The following is a 25,273-nucleotide window of genomic DNA, read 5'->3' on the forward strand; positions in this document are numbered from 1 at the left end:
GCCTCAAACCCATCTCCACGATCGAGACCAGATGATGGGGAACAAGAAAACAACACATATGCCCAACTCTCGGTCCCAGTGAGGGGCCTACTAGCCGATCAGCCAGATATCGACCTCGAGATGGCCTCTACGAGGGTTGACAGCTCGGTCCATAAGGAGGTGATGGCAACAAAGACCACTAGGGGACATGAAAACGTCTCTCCTGACACTGATGGGCCCTCAGGAAACAGTGCATGGCCCCATTTTGTACCCGCTGAGGCAGCCTTTGGTGGGAGCTCAAACCAACCTGCTTCACCACAAGGACAACTTTTAGGTGTCACGGATGTCTTTCAAATACTGTCCGATCCCAGCGGTACCAGGTGAGAACGCTCGTTCAACGTATCGCTGCCGATCAAAGGACTACAGAATTTAATGACTCTGCTTCCATCCATCAACGTCACGCTGGGAGACGATGACCACAACAAAGTGAAAAAGCACCTCGAAGCTCTCAGAAAGCACAAACCGATAACAATAATCGATGCTTTGTTTCGACACAATCTTCTCTTTTCGCGGGCTAAACTGTATCAGTTGTTCGTTGAGCTTCGCCCCGTGGTTCATAATCTCACGCCTGAGGTTGGAGTGAAACCCACAGAGAGCACGAGTTTCCAAAGGATCGACGATATCAAGCAAGCGCTAGGGCATTACTGTGAGTATTGCCGGCGTTTTCGCTATGGCATTGCGTGTTGGCTGACACGTCACGGCAGCCAGTGCTATGGAAGCATACAGAACCTTTCGCAAGGAGCCTGGAAAGATTGATAGCGATGACTACATAATGGTCCTTGCCGGGATGCTTACCGAGCTTGACAACAAGAGGTCTCAGCTCAAAGCGGCCCAAGACGATGTTGAGATGGCAGATGGTGCCATGAGACATGGTATTCCCTCTGCAACAGAAATCTCCTCCTTTGAAGCTAAGATTGCCCACGTTCTCGTCAACGGAGCCAAGTTCAGCCCCGCTGGTGTGCGTACTGAGGAAGAGTCAAAGGCTATACTGAGCTTCCTTTGTCGGTTGGCAATGGCCATATTCGGAGGCGCAGCACTCGTCGTGCCCATGCTAATCGTGTCTTTCCGTCCTTCAAAGCTCATCGGCCTTCTGACGACGTCGCTTTTTGTGGTCGGAGTTGCGGTCGCTCTGGCATGGTTTATGAAGGATGCTGCACCTAAGGATATCCTAACTGCAGCAGCTGCCTATGCCGCCGTGTTAGTGGTCTTTGTTGGAACTGATGGGGCGTAAGAGACATTATGATAGAGTTGTAGTGACTAGGGTGATAATCATAGGTAAGACAGCGCCAGGTATTGTTGTTGGTGATATTTTCGGGATAAAGGGGCATGTTCATAAGCTTTCATTACCTGCAGTCAAACAACAGGCTGGTTGGCGCAAGCAGCCTGGACACAATGCTCACTGTTTGAAGAAGGTTGAGGGGGTAGGATAGCCACTCTTTCTCTCGCTCAATATGATGATTCTGAATCAGATCAACTCCTAAACTACGCCCTACTGAGACTGGCGTCTCTCCACCACACCCGCCCTTCCAACCCAATTCATTGAGGAAAATGCCGTTTTAGACGGATCCCATCACCGTGATCGTCAATATAGATGATGGGCGCCTGTTCGTCTGATTAGTTATGGCCTTAGGTCTATACGCGCAATGACTGACTGGGTGCTTAGAAGAAGCATGAAACCTGGCATCTTCGAGTTCGGCAAGCCATTTCTCGGGAGACACGAACTGCGAAAGAGGGAGAGGCGTAAGCCGGTCTGCTCGTCTGATTAGCTATCGCTCTAGGTCCATACGCGTCACGACTTACTTGGTACTTAACTGAAGAAATGGATCTGGCGTTGTCGGTTGCGACCGTTGAGTTCCACCCAGGTATCCAACATCGCCGGCATGAGGTCACTCGTGAAAACGGGGGGAATGATGTGGTCGGCCCGGTCCCCAGGATCGATAACAGGCGCGTATTCCGAGCCTTCTTGGGCGAACTTTACGACACGGCGTCGAGCGACGGCTATAACGAAAGCGCGGTTCTCCTCGGCGCGCTCGCGCTCGTTGTCGTCGTACTTCTCGATGCAGGCGATGTACGCTTCCCCCATGTTCTCATAGCTCGTGAAACGGATGGCGACTGGGTCAACTCAGTTGTTGCTTCTGTCCTTCCAATACCACACGATCGAGTTGTGCTCAAAGTCGAGCGAAAGCGACAAGAAGCGGGTTGGCCGTTGCGACGGCTCTTGAACTTTCCGCCCTTGCGGAACTTGTCGAGCTCGCCGACGATCCTGCCGACTTCAATCCCACTGTCGGTGGTCTTGTCTCGGATGGTGGGGTTCATGTTGATAGCCTCGGAAGAATCCTAGCCTCCCGAAAAGACCGCCCTCCAAGCCGCGTGATACATTTCCGACGTGATCACAGGTCGGGACCTTTGTACACGGCTACGGTACAGCGCAACGAGCAGGTCGACCGTCGTCGCCTTCTCGTGCGTAGAAAGGTCCGAGGGCCCCGTGATGACAGTGTTGGGGGGTCGGTTCTGGTTTGTGTCGGGTTCGCCGAATATTTCTGCCGAGGTGAGCTCCTGGGGCGCTGGGCGCTCACGGCGGCGAGGGACCGAGGTCGCAGTACGTGATTCGTCCATGTTGAAGAATTCTTCACGGTTATGAAGAAGGGGCGATCGGAGAATTTGAGGAGGTGTGATGAGGAAGAAGGTGGGAGAATTTGAGAGATGGGTGGATAGGTGATGAGGGCCTTCAGGACTATCCTAAAATAGTCAAAGAGTTATCCTAAAAAATCAAATACCTCAGAGTCCTTTACTCAATTTCTCTAAAATATTTATCGCGATGTTCTCACTATCCTTAGAGGAGGATAACCTTACGCAGGACCAGAGCCTTGTTTCCCTGACCTCGACGCCCTCCTCCTGCGTGTCCTTGGCGCCGTTGGGAGACAGCACCAACCATGCATGCTAGCCACAGATTGCAAGAGATCGAATACCGTACCAGACGGGTGTCGTTAGGCCCAGAAGAGTTGGCCAAAGTCACGAACTAGAAAGTCGATGTCTGATGGGCGATGCCAAAGGATCGTTGATTGCCTGAGGAGGCACCAAACACGGGCGCCAGGATATCGGTCTTAAGTTACGCCCTTCGCATCCTCCACGAGATGAGCCTACCTCTCTTTATGGTAGAGAGCCCTGTAGAGAGTCTTAGGAGGTTTAAGGAGCCTATCTTTCATATCTACCTCATTACCCTAGGAAATATCCTCTAAGTTGCCCTCAAAGATAGCAAAATCTAATACCTCGGGATTAATTATCTAATTTCCCCTGGGGGCCTATGTCTTATCAATGTGCTGTCCATGCAGCGTCCACTCGCCATACTTATCCCAGTCGCCCCAGTCAACTCCCACGGTCTCTGGGCGAGCATGCTTGAGCTGATGGCCCCGCGAGGTTGACGACTGGTTGTTCCCGGCGAGGTCGGCAGGAGACAAGATCTCGGCAATGAAGCTTTTTTCTGTAACACCAAGGACCTGACCTGGTTCCCAGGCAAGCCGGTCGGATGCTCTCGAGAGTGCGATGCCAGTAGGGAAGATCACCGCCGTGTATATGTCTTGTACCACTTTGATATCACGAGGATCACGGCCGTTTGGCAGTTCCGTCACAAACCTGGCCTGATTCCACTCTTCCTAACCGTGCTTTTCAAGTTCGGCCAAGTCTTGCAAGTCGATTTTCCTGACCTTCCTCTGCCCCCTGCACCTTGTGTGTGACGAAGATTTGGGTGGTGGTGGGGGGTCCGTGAGGCGAAAGCGCTTGTTTGGCGCGGACAGTGTTGTTGATCACAAGTGAAGAGTCGCGCTTCGATGTTGTCCTGCCTGTATCGGATCTCGTCGTGGGACCATTGACGGATATACCGCAGTTGGTCCAGAGCCTCGCGAACAGACGATAAACCGACCCTTCCTTCATCGATTTGTCCTAGAGCCTCACAATAGGGGCCATATTCGTGGTTTCCTTGTTGACAATGTGTCTAGTAGGAGGGAAAGATATGGCTAAGATGTATGAGTCTCCTTAGCAGCTGCTGGGTAGCGAGGCCGACTGCTCGGGGTCAAAGAAGATTGCCAAAACGACAGATTAGATGATAATAAGAAGGCATTTGGACTATTATTATATTAGTATTAGATAAAGCTAGGAATAAACTTAATTAAAATCTTATTAATTTGAGCAAAACTCATCAGATTATCGTCTAAACTGGCGGAATCCAGCCGCGCGTTGGAGGTCGCAGGAATCGACAAGAGTTCGATAAAGAGGCGCATGTGGACTAACCACGGCGTAGTTCCGGTGCTTTCGTTGAAGTTGCGGACTCTTCAGTACTCTAGTCAACCTTGAGAAGTGTATCGGGTTGAGTCTGTCGAGTTCTCGGGCTCAATTTGGCTTGGGGTGCATCGGGGACTGGTTCTCTCGAAGGCAGCCGGGCTGAGACAAACTGGGGCACAAATGGCCGAAGAGGAGGTTGATCACATGCCTCGGGGGGAAGAGGAGGTGTTCTCCCTGACATCTCGATGACTCGCAGTGTTGCTTGCCGAGATTCCTGCTCTCCAACCATTCCATAGTTCTGAAGTAAGGGTCGAAGGAATCGTCATCGTCAAGCAGGAGCTTTGGCAGCTCAGCAGCGCCACAGAGGCTTCTGGGATGATGGTGCCTCCCGATTGAGACCTCGATCCTGCCGTCAAAAGTTTGGGTCAGTTCGGCGTGGTTGAGGCTGCATGAAATCCATGTCGTTTGTTGTTTGCGTTGTTGTGTTGGGGAAGCCAGCGGCGGCCCTCGCGCCTGCCTCAGAAATGCGATAAAGAGGTAATTCTCCGGGCAAGACCCAACACCTTGCCCTGACCAGATTCTCCAGCGCAGTCGTCCAAAACTCTCCCACAAAATCCTCTCATCAACAAAGAAATCGACCCGTGATCTACACCTGCTCGTCGCTGACAAGATGGAGGTCGCAAATTCCCCGCCGTTCTCACCCTTCTTCTTTTCCGCCAGTCCCGCTTGACCACCAGCCCGCACAACTCCGCCCCTCAGGCGTCTCTTACCTTCAAGGCCCATGGTCCTTCTCCCCATTCCCGCCCCCTTCGTCTGTTACACTCCCAAGCCTCAGCCAGCTTAGTAGGTGAAGGCGCGAAGGAATCACTATCCTCCAACGCCGTGCCCGGCCCCTTTCCTCTTCAGGTATGTCTACTGCCGTCATCGCATGGAGTTCCCAGCTTAACAAACATCCCCGCCTTAGAGAAGCCAAGATGGAAGCCAAGACGGTTCACTGGCATCGACTAGCGAGAAGTCACGCTGGCACGCTACTTGGAAAAGCTGGACTTTCAACCTGCGGAGTCTCGCGCTCCCAAACCGCCATCACCAAGGCCCATCACCTCACGGGCTATGAGATTTTCCTCTTCAGTGACCTTACCCGAGAGTGGGCAAAGATCGAGGAAGGCAGTGGAGAAGCCGTACCGCTGACAACGGAAGTGATGGCCAGCTTCTTCAAAGCAGTCTTCAATAAGTGGGATAGCGGCTGCGTGGTGGCTCCCCTCAAGAAGAAGCCAAAGATCGAGAAAGAAGACAAGGGCATCATCGTCGGAGAATGGTCAAGAGACCTCGAAGAGTCGCATGCCTCCAAGCTAAAGCGCAAGAAAGAGGGCAAAGACGAGTCGGAGGCGACACCCTCGAAATACCGCAGAACCGGCGAAGCAGCTTAGGTCGCTCTTTCCGCCAAAGGCTAGGAGCCGCTCAAGTTCAACATTTTCGACAGCAAATCAGAAATGGCCGCGGGCACGCAGATCAAATACCTCCCTGGTATGACACAGAAGAAGGCCGAGATTCAGTGCATCCATCTCTACGACCAGGCTGAGATCATGCGGATCGATACGTACAACAAGAACGTTCTTGTCACTTTGGCCCGCATGCGTATTGTGGAGTTTTCGGAGAATGGGGATCCCGAGGACATGCCTGCCCCCGTGGTCAACCCAGATCATTTGATTCACGACCGCCTCGCCCAACGAAAATACGTGAAGCAGCATCTGATCAAGGACACGGTGGAGCATCTTGAGCGCTTTACTGGTGTCTTTGGGGATAACTGGGAAGAGAAGCTCTTTGCCAGGGTCTTCGGGGGTAGCTCGAAAGAGTTGCCCTGTGCAAACCCCTCATCCTCTTGATCTCGCGATCTTCACCAACGGCGACAACAGCTAAGAATTGCTCTAGCGAGCTGCTTCATTTTCTCGACCTTTTAATCCTCATCAACGACAATGGAGACTTCATCTCGTAGGCTTCTTTCTCCCCCTTTTCCGGCGTCTCCAGCAACAACAACAACAACAACAACAACAAAGAATTGTTCTGGAGGGCTTCTTGTGCCACTTTATTATCTCTGCGTCTTTTGGTTCGACCCTGGGTTCTCGGCACTAGACGCTCGGTGTTCAGCATTTCTCTTTGCTTGGAATTGCTCTAGTGAGTGTTCTCATCATCTTATCCTCTGCGGTGCCATATTTCGAAGCTGAGGTCTGGCCTCGACCTCCCTGACCTCCACCTACACTCTCTTAACCACGAATGGCCACTAATGCAAGGTGTCAGTGATGGCATAGCGAAGGCGGATAGATGCGCGAACCCAGAATGTCAACGACGATCTGCAGCTTCCGGCATCCCACCAACCGTCGCGTCGCCAGACTTTATTGGAGCCGTCCAGCTCCTTTCCCTAGCGGGGCCCCTTTCAGCACGCCTTTGCTAAGGTTGTCTCAAATACGCCAGAGAAAACGGGGGGTCGATACGCACCCGAGAAGGCACCTCCAACGGCTTCTGGCTGGGTGAGTTGGGGAACAAGCGCGACGCCATCAACCAGGAATGGTTCTACCAGGGCAACTCTCCCAGGTGCATGAACTCGGCTTGTGGTGTCAAAATTCCGAAGGGGCCAAGCTCTATGGCCTGATGAACGGAATTCGCTGACAAAGATGCCATGAGTTCGCCAAAGCCGCCTAGGTTGAATGGTCACCAGCCGAGGACGCTCGGCCGAAACTTTTGGGCAAACCTGCCGTGTGCGATGGGTGCAATCGACCAACCTCAATGGTCCACCCCTGGGATGAACAGATACTGTGCGACGGATGCAACACTACACGTTGCTGTGGATTCGGCACCGACAATATCACTCCGGATACAGACTTCGAGACTGTCCTCGCATGCGGCAATCCGGCGTGTTGTTCAACCGGAGCCAGGGTCAAGGTTAACCATGCCTTAGAGCTTGGTCAACGTCTGGACGTGTTCTAAACCCTAACTTTCTCCTAAGATTACCTGTAGCTTAACTTAATCAATAAATAATCTTATGATATTCTTCTAATGATTTACTAGCTACTCTTAGGACAGTATAATCTAATGACGCCTCTGTGTCTCGTTGCCTCATTTGGCTGAATGCCGTCCTCCTCCTCGGCAAGATCAAAGCCAGACCTCAGCTTATCCACTAGCTCGTATGGCGCTTCGGAGAATAGGTCAGCCTGTTGCTCTAAGATTGACTTGTGGGTGACATGATAAGTGCCGAGATAGACCATGAGAAGACCTTCAAAGAAGACCGGCATCCACCTTTGAGGTCTTGGACTACTTGGCCGTCTGATCGGAGTCTATTGGGGTTGGTCCAGACTCTGACAACTCGGTAGTTTGGAACTACCCCGGCTTGACGAGTAAAACCATGGTGCATGCCACCTGTACCACGCGTGCCGCGATTGGATCCCTTTTCATGAACTTGGAGGCGGGTACATCCGCCTTTGCTAGCCAAACTCGAGCCAACGTAAACTTTGGCCTCCATAGAGGGGCTGTATCTGGACGCCGGGCTTGAGAACTTTCATCGGAGTCGTGGGATGTAATATGGTTGGCATCATGCATATCTTTGAAGGACCGACGTCGACAGCGATATCCAGATAGGTCAGACGGTGGATCCATTGGGCTGTCGGCATATCTTCTTCGGAACGGGTGTCAATCAGGGATCTTATGCGTCCCTGGAAACGCAGACGGTCAGGGTCATCGGCGGCGATAGGGTAGTGGGTGTCGTGGTATTCGGGTGCTTCCTCTGCGGTTTCGTCGGTCTCGTCATCCTCGAGCCTGGCTCTTTTCTTGGGCTGGGCTGGCTGACTGGCCGCAACATCCTCTTCCTCCTCCTTCTCGTAGAAGTTCCATAAGGCAATTTTCTCGAGCATCAAGGCCGACAGACAAGACTCCTGGGAAGAGCGGGGCCTAAGGCCTGGTCCATCTTTTCCTGAGTATGATATGTAAGTCTGGGAAGTCTGTGAAGAAGAAATCACTTACTCGTCCGTGAGTGGGGTTTGCCCAAGATCTACGTATCGCGTATTGGCAGAGAACAATCAAGACGTAAATATCTTTGAGATCTCAAGAGCGCCTTGAGTAGTATTCATTGTTAGATGCAAGTGTGCTTCACGCTCCTCCAAGCACCACAAGTAGCCTGCTCTGCTGAAGTCTGCTTCAACTTCGGGCAGTACACCCGGTTGGCTGACCCTCGCCTTCAGAGAAAGATTCATGAAACTAGAATGGCCATTTTGGGAGGCCCGCAAGGCACAATGCAGGTCGCAGGGCTTTGCGCGTAGCGAGGTACGGGTCGTCGGCATTGCTGAGCACTGATGAGGATGGAGCAAGGGATCATGACAATAGAATTTCATAGGAAACGATGTTCGCCTCTGTTTTCGGCACGACGAAAAAGAAGACAGCCCGTGGATTGATCCTGCTTCTCTCCTCACCATCATCACCATCACCACCGCCAAGCCTTGCCCTGTCCTGCGAAGCCCCCTACCCCCTCCTCTTCTTCATAGAACTACTTGTTTCTCCCCTCTTCGTAAGTACCCAGGCCATTCCAGTTATCTCGAGTGATTGAGTCTAACTCCAGCCCTTAAGGACTTTCTACCATGGACTCCCTGACAGATGACGCTCAGGCCTCCCAGCGCCAAACCTTGGGTTTGAAGTTTGCGGAGTCTCGGGTTCCTGAAACCCCTATTCTGGATGCCGGAGGCCTAACCAAGGCTGAGGCTGTGTCACTCGTCGACCTTGCCCGATACTGGGCGAGGATCGGCAAGACCGGATCCTCATACCAGCACCCACCAACATCCGAGTGCTTACCAGTCTTGCTGAAGGCCGTCTTCGAAGGATGGGACAGCACGGAAGGTGAACCAGCCGTACCGAAGGAGGCAGGCCGAAAGAAGGAAGGTTCTAGAATTCTGGTAGGAACGTGGGAAGGGGATCTTCGACCCTCAATTGCTGAGACTACTGGCTCGAAGAGGAAGCAGGCCGAAGACGCAGAGGAGTCGCAGAAGAAGAAGCCTTCTGCTCGAAAGAGAGGTGCGGACGCGTGGCTAACGCTAACCATCTTCAAAGAAGGCGGCTACAAGTATATGTTCCGCGATGCGTCCTTCCGGACGGCTCCGAAGAACAAGGTCATTATATACAACCCTGGCATGTCGGAATTCAAGGCCATGAAACGATGTATCACCATTTACGACCTGGCTGAGAAGGACCGAGTCAATGGCTTCAACAGGCGGCTAGTACTCGCCATAGCTCGCAAGCGCATTAGCAGATTTGCCCAATCTGGCAATGTCGGCGACGATGAGAGTCTCCCGGAGATCGATCGTGATGACTCCATCGAAGAACGCTTCGTGGTCTTGAGGCTGGCGCGCGATGCCATCAACGAACAGTGGGGCTTGCTCGGCAGGCTCCTCAACAAGCCCGGCAATGGAAGCTCTTAATCGGCCAAGAATCGCCCCTGGAGGATATGCGAGGCAGCTTGATGTTCAGTCGTCCATGAAGGCTAGAAGTCAACCGTCACCGCAACAAGTAAGTCATGAGCCATTTCCATCTTGGAACCAATATCTAACCTTGGAAGCCAGATCACCAACCAGACCCAACGACATTCTTTTTTCCGAGACATTTCGACCTCTTCAACCTTGGGCCTAGCGCTACAATTTCCCTCCTGTTCCTTCTTTTCCTCCTTTTGTTTTGAGAACGACACTCAAATTTACGGTCAAGCGCCTCGAACCCGACAACACGCCGTGTTTACGCGGTCCCTATTTTTTGCAGATTCCAACCAAGGATACCCTTAACGGTATCCCAATCGCCGGAGACGGCTCTACTTCTCGAAATGTGCCTCGCGGCACTCCGTCTCAGATGCAGGAACACCAGCTCCTAGGTGGTGCTTCATGGCTGGCGACATCCATCTTTGACGAATTAGAGAAGTTTTGCGTGTCTGGAGGCATGTGGAATCATATCTGAGTCTTACCGATGATGCAAAGGTTATTCTTGGCGAAGCCAAGACCGACCAACTTAAATAGTGTACTTCCTTCAGAAGGATCACTTGCTCCCCGCTTCAAGCCTTTGCCCCTTCAAGGGCAAAAGCCGCTATCAAGAAGCCCACCTCTTCAACGCCGTATGCGACCTCTCCTCTCCTCTCGGTATGCCCACACCATCCACCACGAAGAGGTCTCAGCCTAACATGCATACCCATCTCAGGACAGACCAAATGGAGCCCAAAGAGTCCCAAGACGACTCGACTGGAGCTAAGCTCACGCGGGGCCACATCCTCAAAAAGCTGGACCTTGTGGCAGCGCCGTCTCGGGCCCCGAAAAAGGTCATCGCCAAGGCGCATGACCTTGCCAGTATTGAGCTCTTCATGCTCGGTGACCTTGCTGAACCACGGGCGAGGATCGAAGGCGACGGCAAAGAAGAGTTCCTGACCACGGGGATGCTTGAGGACTTTCTCAAGGCGGTTTTCAAGAGGTGGGACAGCACAAACGGCGCCCCCAACATCCCAGAAGGCCCGGCAGCGAGGAACAGGCGCGAGATGTCGGTCCAGGTTGGAACGTGGGCAAACGACGCCCCAGAGTCGATTGCCAAAGAGAGAAAGCGAAAGAAAGAGGGCTTCGACGAGTCAGAGATAAAGGAGGCCAAGGCTCGCAAACTCGGTGCCACCGCCTGGTTAGCGGTTTCGACCGAACATCCAGAGGTCGTCAAGTTCGAATTCCGCGACGATAACCAGCAAATGGTCTCTCAGAACAAGGTCAAGATCAACTATCGCTCAGACACAACCTATGAGAGCGCCCAGATCCAGTCCATGCGGATTTTCGACCAGGCTGAGGCAGCCCGAGCTGAAGAGTTCAACAGAAAACTGCTCCTCGCTCCGGCTCGCAACCGGATTGTGGCCTTCGCAAAGAACGGGAATGACCCAGAGAATTCACCTTCTCCTTTGATCGCCGCCGACCGCCGGTTGGGCACACGTCTCTTCACGCCAAAGTTGTCGGGGCCACAGATGCTCGAGCAGACGCGAAAGCAACTCCGATTGCTTCGTGGGTATTACGGCGACAACTACATGGGTCTGCTCCAACACTCCAGCATGGGTCAAGTTCACGGTTCGACATGGCGCTGTACCTCTTTATATTCGGCGCTCAGCATTTCTTTTCATTTCCTTTCGTTTGGCTGCCTTGGCTCATCACGACTTGATTGAGGTAATCTAACGATTCCCAATCCCAACTTTGCTATTTCCTTTCTCCATCACTGGGATATGGAGTGCTTCTGATATCGTCTTTTTTCTCGCCGCACGGTTGAGGTAATCTAACGATTCCCAATCACACCATGGCACTTTTCTTTCTCAGACGCATGGGACCATGGAACGCTTTTTTTTTCGTCTAGCCGCATGGGTTTAGAGAGCGCGGTCTGACGTTCTGAACGTTTTGACTGCGCCCTTGTCAAAGACTTCTCAATTTATCCTCTAATAATCATCAGTATACATCATAAAAAGATCTAAGGCAGAATAAAAGCATTACAATCATCATATGAAGATTTAGCTAACTCTTTTCTCACTATTTATATAACGCTCTCTAAGATCATCACGGGCACGACAATAGACATGTAGGTAGACAAGGTCAGATAATTCTTCATCTCATTATGTACATCTGAGGGTATCAAATCGGCGCTCTACGCCATCAAGGCTCTTCATATCTATCTAACATTCAACACACGCTTAAGCAAGCCAGAACCAGAACTTCTCCAGCGCGTTCTTGGGAACAGGGGGCACATCCTGGGCAGCGAGCTCATCCATCTCCCTCTTTCCAGTAATGACATCGATGTTCTGGAGGCGGATGCAAATGGGAGTGCGGAACCAGATCTTGTGGCCGAGGTAGAGGGCGAGGAAGAGAGGAATGGTAATGTAGGCGGCGATGAAGCTCTTGACGTCCCAGTTGCCCTTGAGGAAGATGGCGAAACCGTTGGTGAGGGTGAGAAGGGAGATGACAAGCAGGACGAACCAGGTGGCGTAAGGCTGGAGGGGAGTCCTGTAAGGGAGGGCATCGAGCAGGTTGTTGAAGATGAGAGCCTTGCGGAAGCGGAGGTAGGTAATCATGACGACAATCCAGGCGATGAAGCCAGAGATGGTCGAGATATTGACGAACCAGTTGAAGACGGTCGCGCCAGAGTTGGAGACGTTCAGGAAGGCCAGGAGACCGAACGACCAGGTGAAGAGGACAGCGACCCACGGCACGCCGCGCTTGTTGGTGATGCGGAACCACTTAGGGGCCTGATTGTTAAGAGCCATGGAGTAGAGGACACGGCTACCGGAGTAGAGGAATGAGTTACCGGCAGACCAAGCAGAGGTCAGGACAGCAGCATTGATGATGTGGTTGAGGACGGGAATGCCCACATTCTGGATGCCAATGACGAAGGGAGAAGCGCTGGCGTTAGAAGAGGTGGCGCCAAGGAGCTTGGGGTCGTTGTAGGGGACGAGGACGCCGATGAGGAGGGAAGAAACGCCATAGAAGATGGCCAGACGCCAGATAAAACGGCGAGCAGCCTTAGGGATGTTGCGTCTGGGAGCGACAGTCTCACCAGCAGCGATGGCGATCAGCTCGGGAGATGTGATGAAAGCAAATCCGGCGCTGATAAATGCGCTCCAGTAAGCGAGGAAGTGACCAGTCGAACCCTTGGCGCCAAACTCTTTAAACGCTCCTGGGTTCTTCCAGTATGTAAAACCACGGACGCTATCCTGGTCTGGACCACCTCCAAAGAAGATGACAATGCCCAGAATGATGAGGCCGCAGATGGTGATGAGCTTGATACTGGCGAACCAGAACTCGGCTTCACCGAAGAAGCTGACGGCGATGATGTTGAGGAGGAGCATGACGGCGAGAACGATAGCGATCCAGAGAGCGATAGACACCGGAGGCTCCCAGTATTCGATAATGATACCAGCAGCGACGGCTTCGGCTCCGATGAGCATGGCATAAGCGTACCAGTAGTTCCATCCGGCGGCGAAGGCGAGACTGGGATCGACGAAGCGGCCGACGAAGTAGGGAACAGTGATACCGCGCATGGGAAGGTACACCACCATCTCGGCAAGGACGTTCATGATGATCCAGACAAGAGCCATCATGGAAAGGTAACCCATGAAGAGGGGGGCGGGTCCGGTGCGGGTAAGGATGCTGCCCGAGCCGATGAAGAGACCAGTTCCAATAGCACCACCTAAAAGTGTTAGCGCATTAGACATGAGAGAGTTTAAATGACTTACCAAGGGCCAAGAACTGAATGTGTCGACTCTTGAGACCTCGCTCAAGCTGGTCGTGCGAGTTGGCGAGATTGTACTCGATGTTCTCGTTTTCGCCTTGGCGGCTCGCCTCTTGGTTGAGGTCGAAGCCATTGCCGGCGTCGATTTGCTCCTTCTCAGCCATGTTGGTTAAGTTCTCAGGAGTAACGAGTAAAGAAGAGGTTGATGGTGTCTGAGCAATGTTCCCAAGAGGGGGAAGGAGGGTGATATTTATCCCCCGGATTCAGGTTCGGGGTCTGTCCGCGTGTGGGAGGGTGTCAACTCTACACAGCAGGTGGAGTCGCCGATGGAGGCCCCACAGCCTTCTTTCTTGGGGATTTGGGGTAAAGGCGGGGGAAGGTATTGGCAACCTGGGGCAGGCCTGGGTCTCGACTCTACGAGATGACTGAATCACACAGGTAAGAACGAGGGAGATGAGTGAGGAGAAGTTGGAGAGGTGAATGAGGCTCTGTGAGGGGAATGTTTATACTATTCACACTCTGCTCTTCTTATCGATAGAGAGCTCGATGAAGAGACCTGCTGGAGCTGCAGTGCTACAGACAGGAGAGACAGGTACCACCAGTACGTTCCTCCATATCAAGATACAAGATATGACATGGGACGTGTAGTCACACCAGGATTGGGCAAGGACTAGCGTCGCTGATAACGGTGGGCAGCAATCCATCCATGTGGTTGCCCCGAGGCGAGTCTGCTCGGGGATGACCCGGAGTGCGGGGACTGAGACTGGGACCTGGGCATCAATGACACTCCCCATAATACGAAGGCCTTGTCAACCTGTGACGAAGTTATCATTGCCAAGATCTGGAACATGCGAGATTGAACACAGAATCGTGACCTGACCGGACCGTCCGACACCTGTGGTGGCCAAAAGCTGTGGTGGTCAGCTGTGTCGTCAGTGCCCAAGTCCCAGCGTTTGAAGTTCGTTCTCCAATCTCAGCTAGCCGTGCTATCAATCGGGAAAGCCGCTAAAACGTTGGAGTTTTTGGAGTAGCGTCGTCTCCCACGTTCCAAGGGTCAGACAGGGCCAGGGGTCACCTCAGAAAGGCCGACAAAAGCCGGTCGACGAGGGAGTCTCGGGCCAGTTTAAGCATGACTCCAACGCGGTCCGACAGGGCAAAAGCGCCGCGATGGCACGGCTTACAGCGGATGGGGGGCGATCCCCACCTCGTAGCGCGGTGGAGAAGGGAACCTGTGGTGCAAGCGATGCTAGCTGGATGGAGTAAAGTGTGTGCAGGGAACGCCGAGATGGTGGTGAGGGCTAGTCCGCAAGGGGCAGCGTTCGAGAAGGGATTGCGATGAAGAGATTGATGACGGGTTCCAGAGGAGCCGCATCTGTACGACGTAGTAAATTTCTTCAAGTTATAGATTAGAAAGGTCAAACTCAATCATGTCCTTTATCACTCATTTACTCCTTCAGGTAACAAGCCGAGATCCATGTCGGGAAGCGTTTCAAATTACGCAGTGCCACTTTGTGTTGGAGATGGCCTCGCACCCTCGTCGTCCGCGCCCTTTGCAGACAAGCCATTAGAGACACTCACGCCATTGCCCCATTTAGCCTTGACAGGGAATTATTGACGGGACACTTGGAGATCCCCCTGCTACTGTAAATTCCCCAACCAACCACATGGCAAACCGCACACACAAGCACTCTTCTCGTACGTAACAGAGGTGGATCGCGAGCCTTCAATAACTACGGTAGTTTGCTGGTTTCGAATGCCATGACAGAATCCAATCTGTCACAGCGTGTTAATAGCTGCCAGGCCTCCAGCTGGGGCCCCGAGCAAGCACGGTCAGTCTCCATAACTCAAGGTCTGGACCATGTGAAATCTTGGATCCATCAAGATTGACAGTTTGTAAATCTCACCGCTCGGTCCATGTGGGAGCGTTTGGCAGTTGGTAAGCAAGCGTGGCAAAGCAAACGCCTCTGCGTCACAAGCAGCCACCACCACCATCCATCACCAAGAAAAATCTGCGATAAGCCACGGCCGCTTACTGCCGGGCCGCAGACAGGGGCTCTTCGGCACGGCATTCACGCCGAGGTATTGAGCCTCATCTTGTTTCCTTCAGCCGTTCCATTCTTGCTTCCATCTTTCTACGAGGCGCGCTAGTTTTCTCGGCTCAGCAAGGTTCCAGCAAGTCTTGCATTAGCTCGCCATACCAACGGCCTTTTGCCTCCGTTGTGACCGATGATGCCAAGACGGTGATTGATTCAGGTGCTGAGGGTTGGCCCGAGAACCTTGCATGTTAGAGCCAATGACAACAAAGGAGTCCTGGAAATTCCCGTCGTTGCTCAAGGAGTGATTCCTCAGCTCTCCCAGCGCAAATTGCTCGGCCTTTTTAACGCGCCCTGCCGACTACTACTTGTTGTTTGCGCCCTACTGCGCGCCCTGGCCAGACCTGGTTTGCACAGACAGCTCAGTTGCTTCTTTTGCCCGTCTCGGAAGGTTCATGCAAGCTTTTTCTTGGCTATCAGGACACTTGCATGCTAAGACGGCACAAGCGGGTTTGACCCAGCAGCCGAGCAACGCCAGGGCGCGGCATCGCAGACGATGCGATGATCGGCGGCTAAGATAACCAACCGCTTTTGCGCCCTTTTCGTTCTCATATCTTTACCGTTTTCGACATTCGCTTTAACATGTTCAAATACACATGCTCACGGTCCATCAAAAAAAACTCCGCCCGTGGATCTCAGATAACCAAAGTGGCCTCATACCTACCCACCGCCCCATCAGGACCCGTATTACGACTCTGGGGATCACGTTGCTTGATCTCGCTCCCTATCTGGGGAATGAATCTGTTACCTAACATGAATCCATCCGCTCCGCTGAATAGCCTTCCCTTAATCCGACGTCGTGTGTTGAAGCCTGAACCTGGCCAGTTTGCCTCTTTGAAGCTCCAGAGTGCCCAGCCTTTCCCCAGGACAATCATCGACGCTTCGGAGCTTGGCCGCGACGATGTCCACGTGCTTTTGCTTGCTTTTGCTTCACTTGCCGACCAGACATCTGCCCACTTACTGTGCACGGGTTGTAGTGTGGCTCAGCTGGTCAGGTTAATACACGTCAGGCTCACAAGGTGTTCTTGGCGGCACATGATAACCATGACCGCGGCATCCGGGACTCGGCCGCCACAACTGGCATCCATGGAGTGTCGAGTATGACCTGTTAGTGTTCCAACCCTCCCTCTCTACTGTTTCTACAATTTGGACGTCTTGAGCTCGGAATCTTTCATGATCAATACTCAACAGAGTTGCTCGTCCTAAGGCCAGAACATGGTCACCCCGAGGTCCTTGTTTAGCCCCTGTCACCGGAATAATCTCAAAAGAACCTCGTGGTAAACAAGATTCATATTATCATCCTTGACCATGCCCCAAAGTGGCCAGGCTCACGGGCCAATCTTTGTCTTGAGCACAGATTTGGCCACAACAACGAGGTTTCTTCGACGTTGTTTTGTATTAAGCGACATGGCTTTTGTTCAGCTCGTCCAACCAACTTGATGATTTTCAACGCAGAAGTTCCATCATCATGCGGTCCTGATACGAAAAGAATTTGCAAGTGGTGAGGACGTCGCTTTAACCTAGATTCGCGCCGTCCAAGCCACTCCCGCTACCACACCATCGGTTAACAGCGGCTTCAAGCAACTCCTCCTGAGATGCACTACAATGTCAACATCCCCTGCAATCATCACGTCGACGCAAATTTTGCAATCCAAGTTAGCTTCGGTTCCTGAATACCGCGTGGTCAATGCACTGAATCATTGTCTTTGGTGCTTACACGGGTTACATCTTCACCCTGGTCCACGGGGGCTCGGGACTGTTCCGGTATCACACATCCCCTTGTACTCCAGTTCTGATCGTCACCCAGGTTTGACTGGCAGTAAGCATGACATACATTATTCTCTATACTCTTCGAGGTACGTGGTGGCCTCTATGTATCTCTAGTGATTAGGCATACGGGGTTCACGTCCTCGGTATTTAGGATTCTGAATTATGAGGCCTGGCTCGTATTTCCTGCAAGCATCTTCAGCCCAAGATCATTTTCAGTGGAGCAGAACACTAGCATCTTCCAGGACTCGCCATCCACGGTCTGTACTATTGCCAATAGGCTCCTGCAAGCCTTGCCCCTAACGCCAGAATTCAGCCTTGATCCATCACCTGGCACGTAGGTCAAGGACGCCAGAATGACAAAGAATATCTAACTCTTCTTAAGACTGCTGAGTGAATGTATACAAATATTTTAAAATAATAAACTAATCTAATCAAGATATTAAATCCTTTTTATTTATCCTTCATGGCTACCTTTAGGGAAGTATGAGCTAATATGGATCTCCGTTCTGGTGTCTTGTCTTTTCCTGGTCATGGGAGAGGCCTCGACCCGGGCGACTCAACCGCCTGTGAATTACGCCAAGTCCATTATGTTTCCAGATTTAGGTGTGTCATCAGCTTTGCGTACCAATATCAACCCAGTCTTCCCACCCAAAATCCTGCTCAGTATTCTATCTGGCCATCACCGGTTGCCCACGTTTCTCTCCTCGGCTCTTTCAGTCAGCCGCCACGTCTGAACCAAGCCCCAGAGTCTTGAATCCCCTTCCGGATCCAGTACAACTAATTACCCTCCATCTCTTCCTTCATCTCAACCTCAAGAAGCTCCAAAGCCTTCACCCATTTGACAAGTGCTGAATTCCGAGCCCTCTCTTTTCTGCATTCTCTTCGGTATTCGCGTTTTTCAGCATGGTGTTCTTCGCGTTCCATTATTAGCTGCTGCTCTAGCTCCTGTTCAGCAGCCAGCCCCGACTCCCCTTAGGCGATAAGCTCCACCATGTCTTTCTCGACACTGTTGAGAATGGCTTCCAGTTTGTTTAGCCCTTGTTCAAATTCGGTCCTATTCTTCAGTTGCCACTGGATTCGTTGCAAAGCATGACGTTGGCATTTGAACCTTTATACCAGAGCTGTCTCACAGTCTCGGAGCGTTTCACTCTCCCTGTGTGCCGTTTCGAGAGCTTTTTCCAAGGCATCGTTTTGCTTAGAGAGCCTTTCAATGTTGGTGGCGAGAGAAGTGTTCTTGCGGTGCATTTCGTTGATTTTTGCCTGCACAAGCAAGGGAGGGTGATGGTCGTCCTTGACCTTGCCCCCGAGGAATTCATGAACGAAGCTATCTTCGTATGAAGCAGCCAACTCTTCTCCCACTCTTTCTATTAGAGAAAGATTCTCCATTTCAAGAAAATCAATCATTTCCTCTTGTCTCTTTGCCTCATTCTTGCTGATTTCAAGAGCATCTTGGTATAGAGCGAAAGACTCTTGGTTGGCAAATTGTTGATCTTTGAATTTCCCGGCCAGCTCTCTTCCTGTATCCAACTGGGCCACAAGACTGGAACACGCAGCTACGTGAATGCCTTCAAAGCTGCCATTAGATAGCCTTGATGTCTCGAAGACGCTTCGATGGCCCTAGCCCAGGTGTACGAAACCCGCTCATGCTGATGTGGTTGACAAATGAGGCAAAGGCATTGAGAAACAAGTGAGTCCATGTGGTTCGTATTGATCTCTCCCAGTCGCTTCTTCGACAGCTTGTCAATCAATCGCAGCGCTTTTGTGCATTGAGACTCTAGGATAGCGCGGCCGCATCGCCGACTGAAGTCCCCTGCAGGGCTGCCGGCACAGTGGATGCGTATTTGTTGGCCCTCTAGTTTCATGTCTATCTCAAGCAGGGTCTTTGGGCCCCAGCAGATGGCTTCCATGATGAATGGTGGTGGGCGTGGGAGAGTAGTGTTGAGACAAGGTCGGCATTGCGAGGGCAAAGGGACTTCCAACATCTATGTCCCTAAAATCACCCAACAGAGATAAATGCCATTATAAGACCCACGTACCCTTCCTGCTCGATCCGGGCTATAGCAGACAATTATCCGAGCTTGGGGTCGGGAGACAAAGAGATTGCCAAAATTCATCTGGCCAGATTTAGGGTAGCTACAGGCTCTCAACATGTCGGCCCGTATGTGGAACAAAGGGCATTTATGTGCGGGATGAGAAGATTCAATTTGATTCAAGGACTTGACTGAGCTTCCAATATCACCAGCCGTTTATGGCTCTCATGCACATCCATTGTGAATAGGAGTTTGAAATCCGCGCAGGGGTTGGTAAGCGCCCGGCCAGTCCAGGGTTGCACACAAACAGGGTTGCACTGAGCGGAAGGACTGTCAATTGACAAAATGGACAAAACTAGAAAGCGTGAAACAAATGTGCATTCTTCAGTCAGCTTACGGCCGACTGCCAATTTATAACCTCTCACTCTTTGTATGTGCCTCTCAGGATGCATGTTCTGGTGTTGAGGCTTCAGCGAGCCTCCATGCCCTCTCAGGCTAACATCTGAGTCAACTACCGAACCCCGCCATGCCCCGCCATGGCACGTGCATGATCTCAGATAAGATAAGAGATTGCCAAACATCACATCACAAGTCGACAAAGATTCTCATGCCTCAAAGGAATAACAATCTTCAGTTCACTGGGGAGATATCGTAAGATGCAGATTGACGGGAAATTACGGCTGTTCAGGCCCAAAGCCGCGTTTCGTGGTGCGGAGCAACTTTTTCCCGGATCCGCACATCCCGCCTTCTCTTGATCTCTGCCCCGCCGCATTTTTTTTCTCCCCGCTACAGGTCGTCGACGTTCATCGTCAAAGCGCATCCTGCTTTGCAAACAAACATCATTCACCATGTACCACGTGCTGGTCGGCGAGTCGTGCTACACGGCTTCTGAGGTTCAGAAGCTCGTGCAGCGCATCAATGATCAGAGTCCCGTCAAGGTCGCCAAGCTCACGGGCTCGTGGCAGTACTATGTCGACCTCGAGACCGAGGATGCCGGCGTCCTCGCCAGCATCAAGAAGATCCTCGAAGCCATTGAGCAGCCCGCCGACGCTCCCACGACTGAGAAGAATGGCAAGTCCGTCGAGATCTACGTTACTCCCCGAAACGTCTCGCCATGGAGCTCCAAGGCCACCAGCATCGCTCTCGTGTGCGACCTTAAGACTGTCAACCGTATCGAGCGAGGTCGCGTCATTCACATCGAATTCGAGGACACGTACAATGGAGAGCAGGATTTGGTGTTCCGAGATGTTGTCCATGACCGTATGACTGAGTTCTTCAGTCTTTCGCCCCCGGTCCTTGACACCATGTTCGCTCACGGCATCCGACACCCCCTTGAGGTGGTTGACATCTTTTCCGATGAGCGAGGCCCATTGGCTGCTCTCCAGGAGCACAACAAGAAGGCTGGACTTGGACTTGACGAACCCAACATGGAGTACTTGGTTAAGCAATACACTGCTCTCGGCCGCTCTCCCGTATGACTCAGAGCCCGGATTTGAAAACCAATACTGATTTTGGTAGAACGATGTTGAGCTCTTCATGTTTGCCCAAGTCAACTCTGAGCACTGCAGACACCATGTTTTCAATGCTTCGTGGACCATTGATGGTGTCAGCCAGGAGAACAGCTTGTTCGGCATGATCAAGAACACCCACAAGTCGAACCCCGAATATGTCATCAGCGCTTATTCCGACAACGCCGCTGTGTAAGTCCCGCTTGAAAGTCACAGCTTCCATGTGACATGGTTGATTTACGCATTGCTAACTCGGTTTAGCTTGTCTGGTGACGAGGGCAACTACTGGGCTCCTGACTACTCGACTGGAAGCTGGAAGCTCACCCGTGAGGTTGTCCAGCCTCTGATCAAGGTTGAAACTCACAACCACCCCACTGCCATCTCTCCTTTCCCCGGTGCCGCAACTGGTAGTGGTGGTGAGATTCGTGACGAGGGCGCTGTCGGACGGGGTTCTTCCCCCAAGGCCGGTCTCTGCGGTTTCTGGGTGTCTGACCTCTTGATTCCTGGTAGCAAGAAGCCTTGGGAGGTTGATATTGGACGGCCTTCCCACTACGCCTCCAGTCTCGACATTATGCTGGAAGCCCCTATTGGCTCCGCTCGGTTCAACAACGAATTCGGACGTCCTGCCCTGACCGGAACCTTCAGGACTCTACTCACCAACGAGGCCGAGTCTGAGGCCCCTGAGTACAGGGGCTACCACAAGCCCATCATGATTGCTGGTGGTATCGGCAGTGTCCGACCCCAGCACGCTCTCAAGGAGGAGGCCCACGTCGAAGAGGGTGCGCACGTTATCGTTCTTGGTGGCCCTGCCATGTTGATTGGCCTTGGAGGTGGTGCTGCCTCCTCCAACACCGGCTCCGAGGCTACCGCCGACCTCGACTTTGACAGTGTGCAACGTGGAAACCCCGAGATGGAGCGACGTGCCCAGATGGTCATCAACACTTGTGTTGCTCTTGGCCCAGAGAGCCCCATTGCTTTCATCCATGACGTTGGTGCTGGTGGTCTCTCCAACGCTCTCCCTGAGCTCGTCAAGGATGCCGGTTTCGGAGGCAAGTTCGAGCTTCGACAAGTCGAGAGTGCCGACAACTCCATGTCCCCTCTCCAGATCTGGTGCAACGAGTCTCAGGAGCGATACGTTCTTCTCGTCAACCGGGAAGGCCTCAACCGCTTCACGAGCATCTGCCGACGAGAACGGTGTGGCTTCTCGGTCGTCGGATCGGCCGTTACCAAGGATGAGAACGGTGTGACCAAGCTTATCCTGACCGACCGTGAGCCTACGGTTAACCCTCCCATTGACCCCATCAACCTTCCCATGGACGTTCTGTTCCCTCCTGGACGAAGAATCTCCAAGGACGTTCAGCGAGTCCAGAAGAACCTCCGTCCGTTCGATGCCGTCAAGAGCCTCACTGAGCAGTGTGGCAGCTCTGACCTGACTGAAATGGTCACCAAGGCTACTGAGCTGGTCTTCAACCTTCCCTCCGTTGGCTCCAAGAGCTTCCTCATCACTATCGGCGACCGAACCGTTGGTGGCCTGTCCGTCCGCGACCAGCTTGTTGGCCCCTGGCAGACTCCCGTGGCCGATGTCGCTGTGACTCTCACCAGCTTCAGTATCGATGACAAGAAGCGACGCGGAGAGGCCATGGCGATGGGTGAGAAGCCTACTCTTGCTCTCATCTCGGCCGCTGCCTCGGCTCGCATGGCTGTTGTTGAGAGTTTGATGAACCTGGGTGCCGCCGACATCAAGCCTGGCCCTGTCAACGGTGACCTCAAGCGCGTCAAGCTTTCTGCCAACTGGATGGCCGCTGTTGGTCACCCCGGTGAAGGTGCCGCCCTCTACGAAGCCGTCCAGGCCATTGGCATGGAGCTTTGCCCCGAGCTTGGTGTCTCCATTCCTGTTGGCAAGGACTCTCTGTCCATGAAGGCTTCTTGGAAGGACAAGGAGACTTCTGAGTCCAAGACCGTTACCGCTCCTGTGTCTCTGGTCATCTCCGCCTTCAGTTTGGTTGAGGATGTCCGCAGCACGTGGACTCCTCAGCTTCGTCGGGTTGAGGAGGTTGGCGAGTCTGTTCTTGTCTTTGTGGACCTTGCCCAGGGCTTCCGTGCTATGGGTGGTTCTGCTCTCGCCCAGACCCTTGGCCAGATCGGTAACGAGGCTCCTGATGTCCGTGATGTCCAGATCATCCGTGACTTCTTTGACGCCTTGTGGCAGCTCCATCAGGTAAGTCGCAATCGATGCTGTCATCCGTCAGCTACTAACTTTGTGCAGGAGGATATTGTTCTCGCCTATCACGACCGATCCGATGGTGGTCTGCTCACTACTGTCGCCGAAATGATGTTTGCCGGTCGATGCGGTGCTGACATCTCTCTCGATGACCTTGCCGAGTCTGAGGACAAGGTGCTCGACACTCTGTTCAACGAGGAGCTGGGTGCCGTCTTCCAGATCCGTCGCGGCGACGAGACCAAGTTCAAGAGGTGCTTTGCCACTTGTGGCCCCCCTCACGGTTTGATCAAGACCATTGGTTACGTCCGACCTACTTCCAAGCAGTCTCTCCTTGTCAAGTACAGGTCCAAGACCATCGTCGACCTCGAGCGCGCCAAGATCCAGAAGTGGTGGACCAGCACCTCGTACGAGATGCAGAAGCTGCGTGACAACCCCGACTGCGCTCAGTCCGAGTTTGATGCTATCCAGGACTCCAGGGACCCCGGTCTGCACTACAAGCTCAAGTTTGACCCTGCCGATGTCAGCCTCCCTACTTTCACCAACCTTAAGAGCTTGGTCTTCAAGCCTAGAGTCGCCATCCTTCGAGAGCAGGGTGTCAATGGTCACGCCGAGATGGCCTTTGCCTTCCGTGCCGCTGGCTTTGATGCTGTTGATGTTCACATGTCTGATATCCTGGATGGTTTCTCCTTGGATGGATTCCGAGGCCTTGCTGCTTGCGGTGGCTTCTCGTACGGGTAAGTAATCTGGGACTCAAGGGCTGTGGACAGCCTTTCTCTCCCTTCAGTGTGAAGTGCTAACTTGGACAGTGACGTCCTCGGCGCCGGTAACGGATGGGCTCAGTCTATCCTCATGCACGATGGTGCCCGTAAGACCTTTGAGGCCTTCTTCAAGCGACCCGACACTTTCTCCTTCGGTGTTTGCAACGGTTGCCAGATGCTGACTCGACGTGCGTATGCCCCCTCTGTCCAGAATCATGCTAACAGTGTGTAGTCAAGGAGTTAATCCCCGGAGCTGAGCACTGGCCTACCTTTGTTGAGAACGCCAGCTCTCAATTCGAGGGCCGTTTCTCCATGGTCACCATCAACGACAAGTCGGAGAACTCTGTCTTCTTCAACGGCATGAACGGCTCGTCATTCCCTATCGTCGTCTCCCACGGCGAAGGCCGAGCCCAGTTCTCGTCGGTCAACGACATTGGATCCGTCAATGATCACGGCCTCATTCCTCTCCGCTACGTCGACAACTACGGTTCCGTCACGGAGAGGTATCCCTTCAACCCCAACGGCAGCCCCCAGGGTATTGCCGGTGTGAAGAGCAAGGACGGCCGTGTGGTTGCTATGATGCCTCACCCCGAGCGTACCATCATGGCGGATGTGGGCTCTTGGAAGCCCGACAACCAGCTGGAGGAATGGGGACAGTTTGGTCCCTGGTTCCAGCTGTTCCTGAACGCGCGTAAGTGGGTTGGTTAGAAAATTGATATCATGTAGGTGTTTTCGGTTCAAGGTAATGTTGTATTTGCATGAATAAAAGAAAATCTCAATGAAGAGCTGAGAATGGGAATGGGTTTTATATAGAGGATGAATGTCAATATTGATCAAATTTGTTTGTCACCACAAGTTCATGCCTCATTGGAAAAAGTTTTCTTTTCTACTCTGCTTGATACCTGAAGGCCTTCTTTGCTCTGGTGTGTGTGCCTGTCAGATGATACCGTCCGTTTACCGCCAGTTCCCCGAAGGATCCCGTCATAGAATGGGACGCTTCAACATTCAGCCTCAAGAAAAGCCGCAATCCTTCTGAAAGAAGGTCAACTGAAGACCCCACGATTTGAGCGACAAATCCGGGTGTAGACTTGCTTTCAACGTTGCTGGATCCCATGATCAGCTTGTTTCTCCCAGACCTAGAGATGGAGTAGGTACATACCATTAAACAGTCCCAGTAGCGAACGGTAGGTTCTTGGGTCCTGGCAGGGACCGGCGGACTGTATCGACGAGGGGAGTCGCGTCCTAGAAGTGAAGCAGTTAGTTCATGATTTCTCAAATGCGAGAGGCCATTACTTACTTTGATCAAAAATCATCTTCG

The 25,273-nt window shown here is 52.6% G+C and overlaps 9 protein-coding genes across 9 annotated transcripts; 6 read left to right on the forward strand and 3 right to left on the reverse strand.

Annotated features, from left to right (window-relative positions):
- Nucleotides 1-751: 751 nt before the first annotated feature.
- LRP88_13373 (uncharacterized protein) lies at nucleotides 752-1,270 on the forward strand (the record flags this gene model as incomplete). The annotated part of the gene is made up of 1 exon (XM_083249746.1): nucleotides 752-1,270. One exon carries the CDS (start codon nucleotides 752-754, stop codon nucleotides 1,268-1,270), a length of 519 nt encoding a protein of 172 aa, XP_083094080.1.
- Nucleotides 1,271-1,846: 576 nt separating this feature from the next.
- Nucleotides 1,847-2,655, reverse strand: LRP88_13374 (uncharacterized protein; the record flags this gene model as incomplete). Its single annotated transcript, XM_083249747.1, has 3 exons — nucleotides 1,847-2,151; nucleotides 2,229-2,376; nucleotides 2,434-2,655. The coding sequence occupies 3 exons, from the start codon at nucleotides 2,653-2,655 to the stop codon at nucleotides 1,847-1,849; spliced, it is 675 nt and encodes a 224-aa protein (XP_083094081.1).
- Nucleotides 2,656-5,291: 2,636 nt separating this feature from the next.
- On the forward strand, nucleotides 5,292-5,744 carry LRP88_13375 (uncharacterized protein; the record flags this gene model as incomplete). Its single annotated transcript, XM_083249748.1, has 1 exon — nucleotides 5,292-5,744. One exon carries the CDS (start codon nucleotides 5,292-5,294, stop codon nucleotides 5,742-5,744), a length of 453 nt encoding a protein of 150 aa, XP_083094082.1.
- Nucleotides 5,745-5,807: 63 nt separating this feature from the next.
- On the forward strand, nucleotides 5,808-6,200 carry LRP88_13376 (uncharacterized protein; the record flags this gene model as incomplete). The annotated part of the gene is made up of 1 exon (XM_083249749.1): nucleotides 5,808-6,200. One exon carries the CDS (start codon nucleotides 5,808-5,810, stop codon nucleotides 6,198-6,200), a length of 393 nt encoding a protein of 130 aa, XP_083094083.1.
- Nucleotides 6,201-7,793: 1,593 nt separating this feature from the next.
- On the reverse strand, nucleotides 7,794-8,219 carry LRP88_13377 (uncharacterized protein; the record flags this gene model as incomplete). The annotated part of the gene is made up of 1 exon (XM_083249750.1): nucleotides 7,794-8,219. One exon carries the CDS (start codon nucleotides 8,217-8,219, stop codon nucleotides 7,794-7,796), a length of 426 nt encoding a protein of 141 aa, XP_083094084.1.
- A 720-nt stretch (nucleotides 8,220-8,939) lies between these two features.
- LRP88_13378 (uncharacterized protein) lies at nucleotides 8,940-9,773 on the forward strand (the record flags this gene model as incomplete). Its single annotated transcript, XM_083249751.1, has 1 exon — nucleotides 8,940-9,773. The coding sequence occupies one exon, from the start codon at nucleotides 8,940-8,942 to the stop codon at nucleotides 9,771-9,773; it is 834 nt and encodes a 277-aa protein (XP_083094085.1).
- A 770-nt stretch (nucleotides 9,774-10,543) lies between these two features.
- Nucleotides 10,544-11,524, forward strand: LRP88_13379 (uncharacterized protein; the record flags this gene model as incomplete). Its single annotated transcript, XM_083249752.1, has 1 exon — nucleotides 10,544-11,524. One exon carries the CDS (start codon nucleotides 10,544-10,546, stop codon nucleotides 11,522-11,524), a length of 981 nt encoding a protein of 326 aa, XP_083094086.1.
- Nucleotides 11,525-12,040: 516 nt separating this feature from the next.
- Nucleotides 12,041-13,739, reverse strand: LRP88_13380 (uncharacterized protein; the record flags this gene model as incomplete). Its single annotated transcript, XM_083249753.1, has 2 exons — nucleotides 12,041-13,533; nucleotides 13,607-13,739. 2 exons carry the CDS (start codon nucleotides 13,737-13,739, stop codon nucleotides 12,041-12,043), a joined length of 1,626 nt encoding a protein of 541 aa, XP_083094087.1.
- A 6,577-nt stretch (nucleotides 13,740-20,316) lies between these two features.
- LRP88_13381 (phosphoribosylformylglycinamidine synthase) lies at nucleotides 20,317-24,663 on the forward strand (the record flags this gene model as incomplete). Its single annotated transcript, XM_083249754.1, has 6 exons — nucleotides 20,317-20,940; nucleotides 20,999-21,168; nucleotides 21,238-23,194; nucleotides 23,243-23,931; nucleotides 24,004-24,122; nucleotides 24,188-24,663. The coding sequence occupies 6 exons, from the start codon at nucleotides 20,317-20,319 to the stop codon at nucleotides 24,661-24,663; spliced, it is 4,035 nt and encodes a 1,344-aa protein (XP_083094088.1).
- Between the last annotated feature and the right edge of the window lie 610 nt (nucleotides 24,664-25,273).

This window comes from Fusarium phalaenopsidis, assembly GCF_050370095.1.
Source record: "Fusarium phalaenopsidis strain FUZ10S chromosome Unknown contig_32332, whole genome shotgun sequence".
Classification (NCBI taxonomy): Eukaryota; Fungi; Ascomycota; class Sordariomycetes; order Hypocreales; family Nectriaceae; genus Fusarium; species Fusarium phalaenopsidis.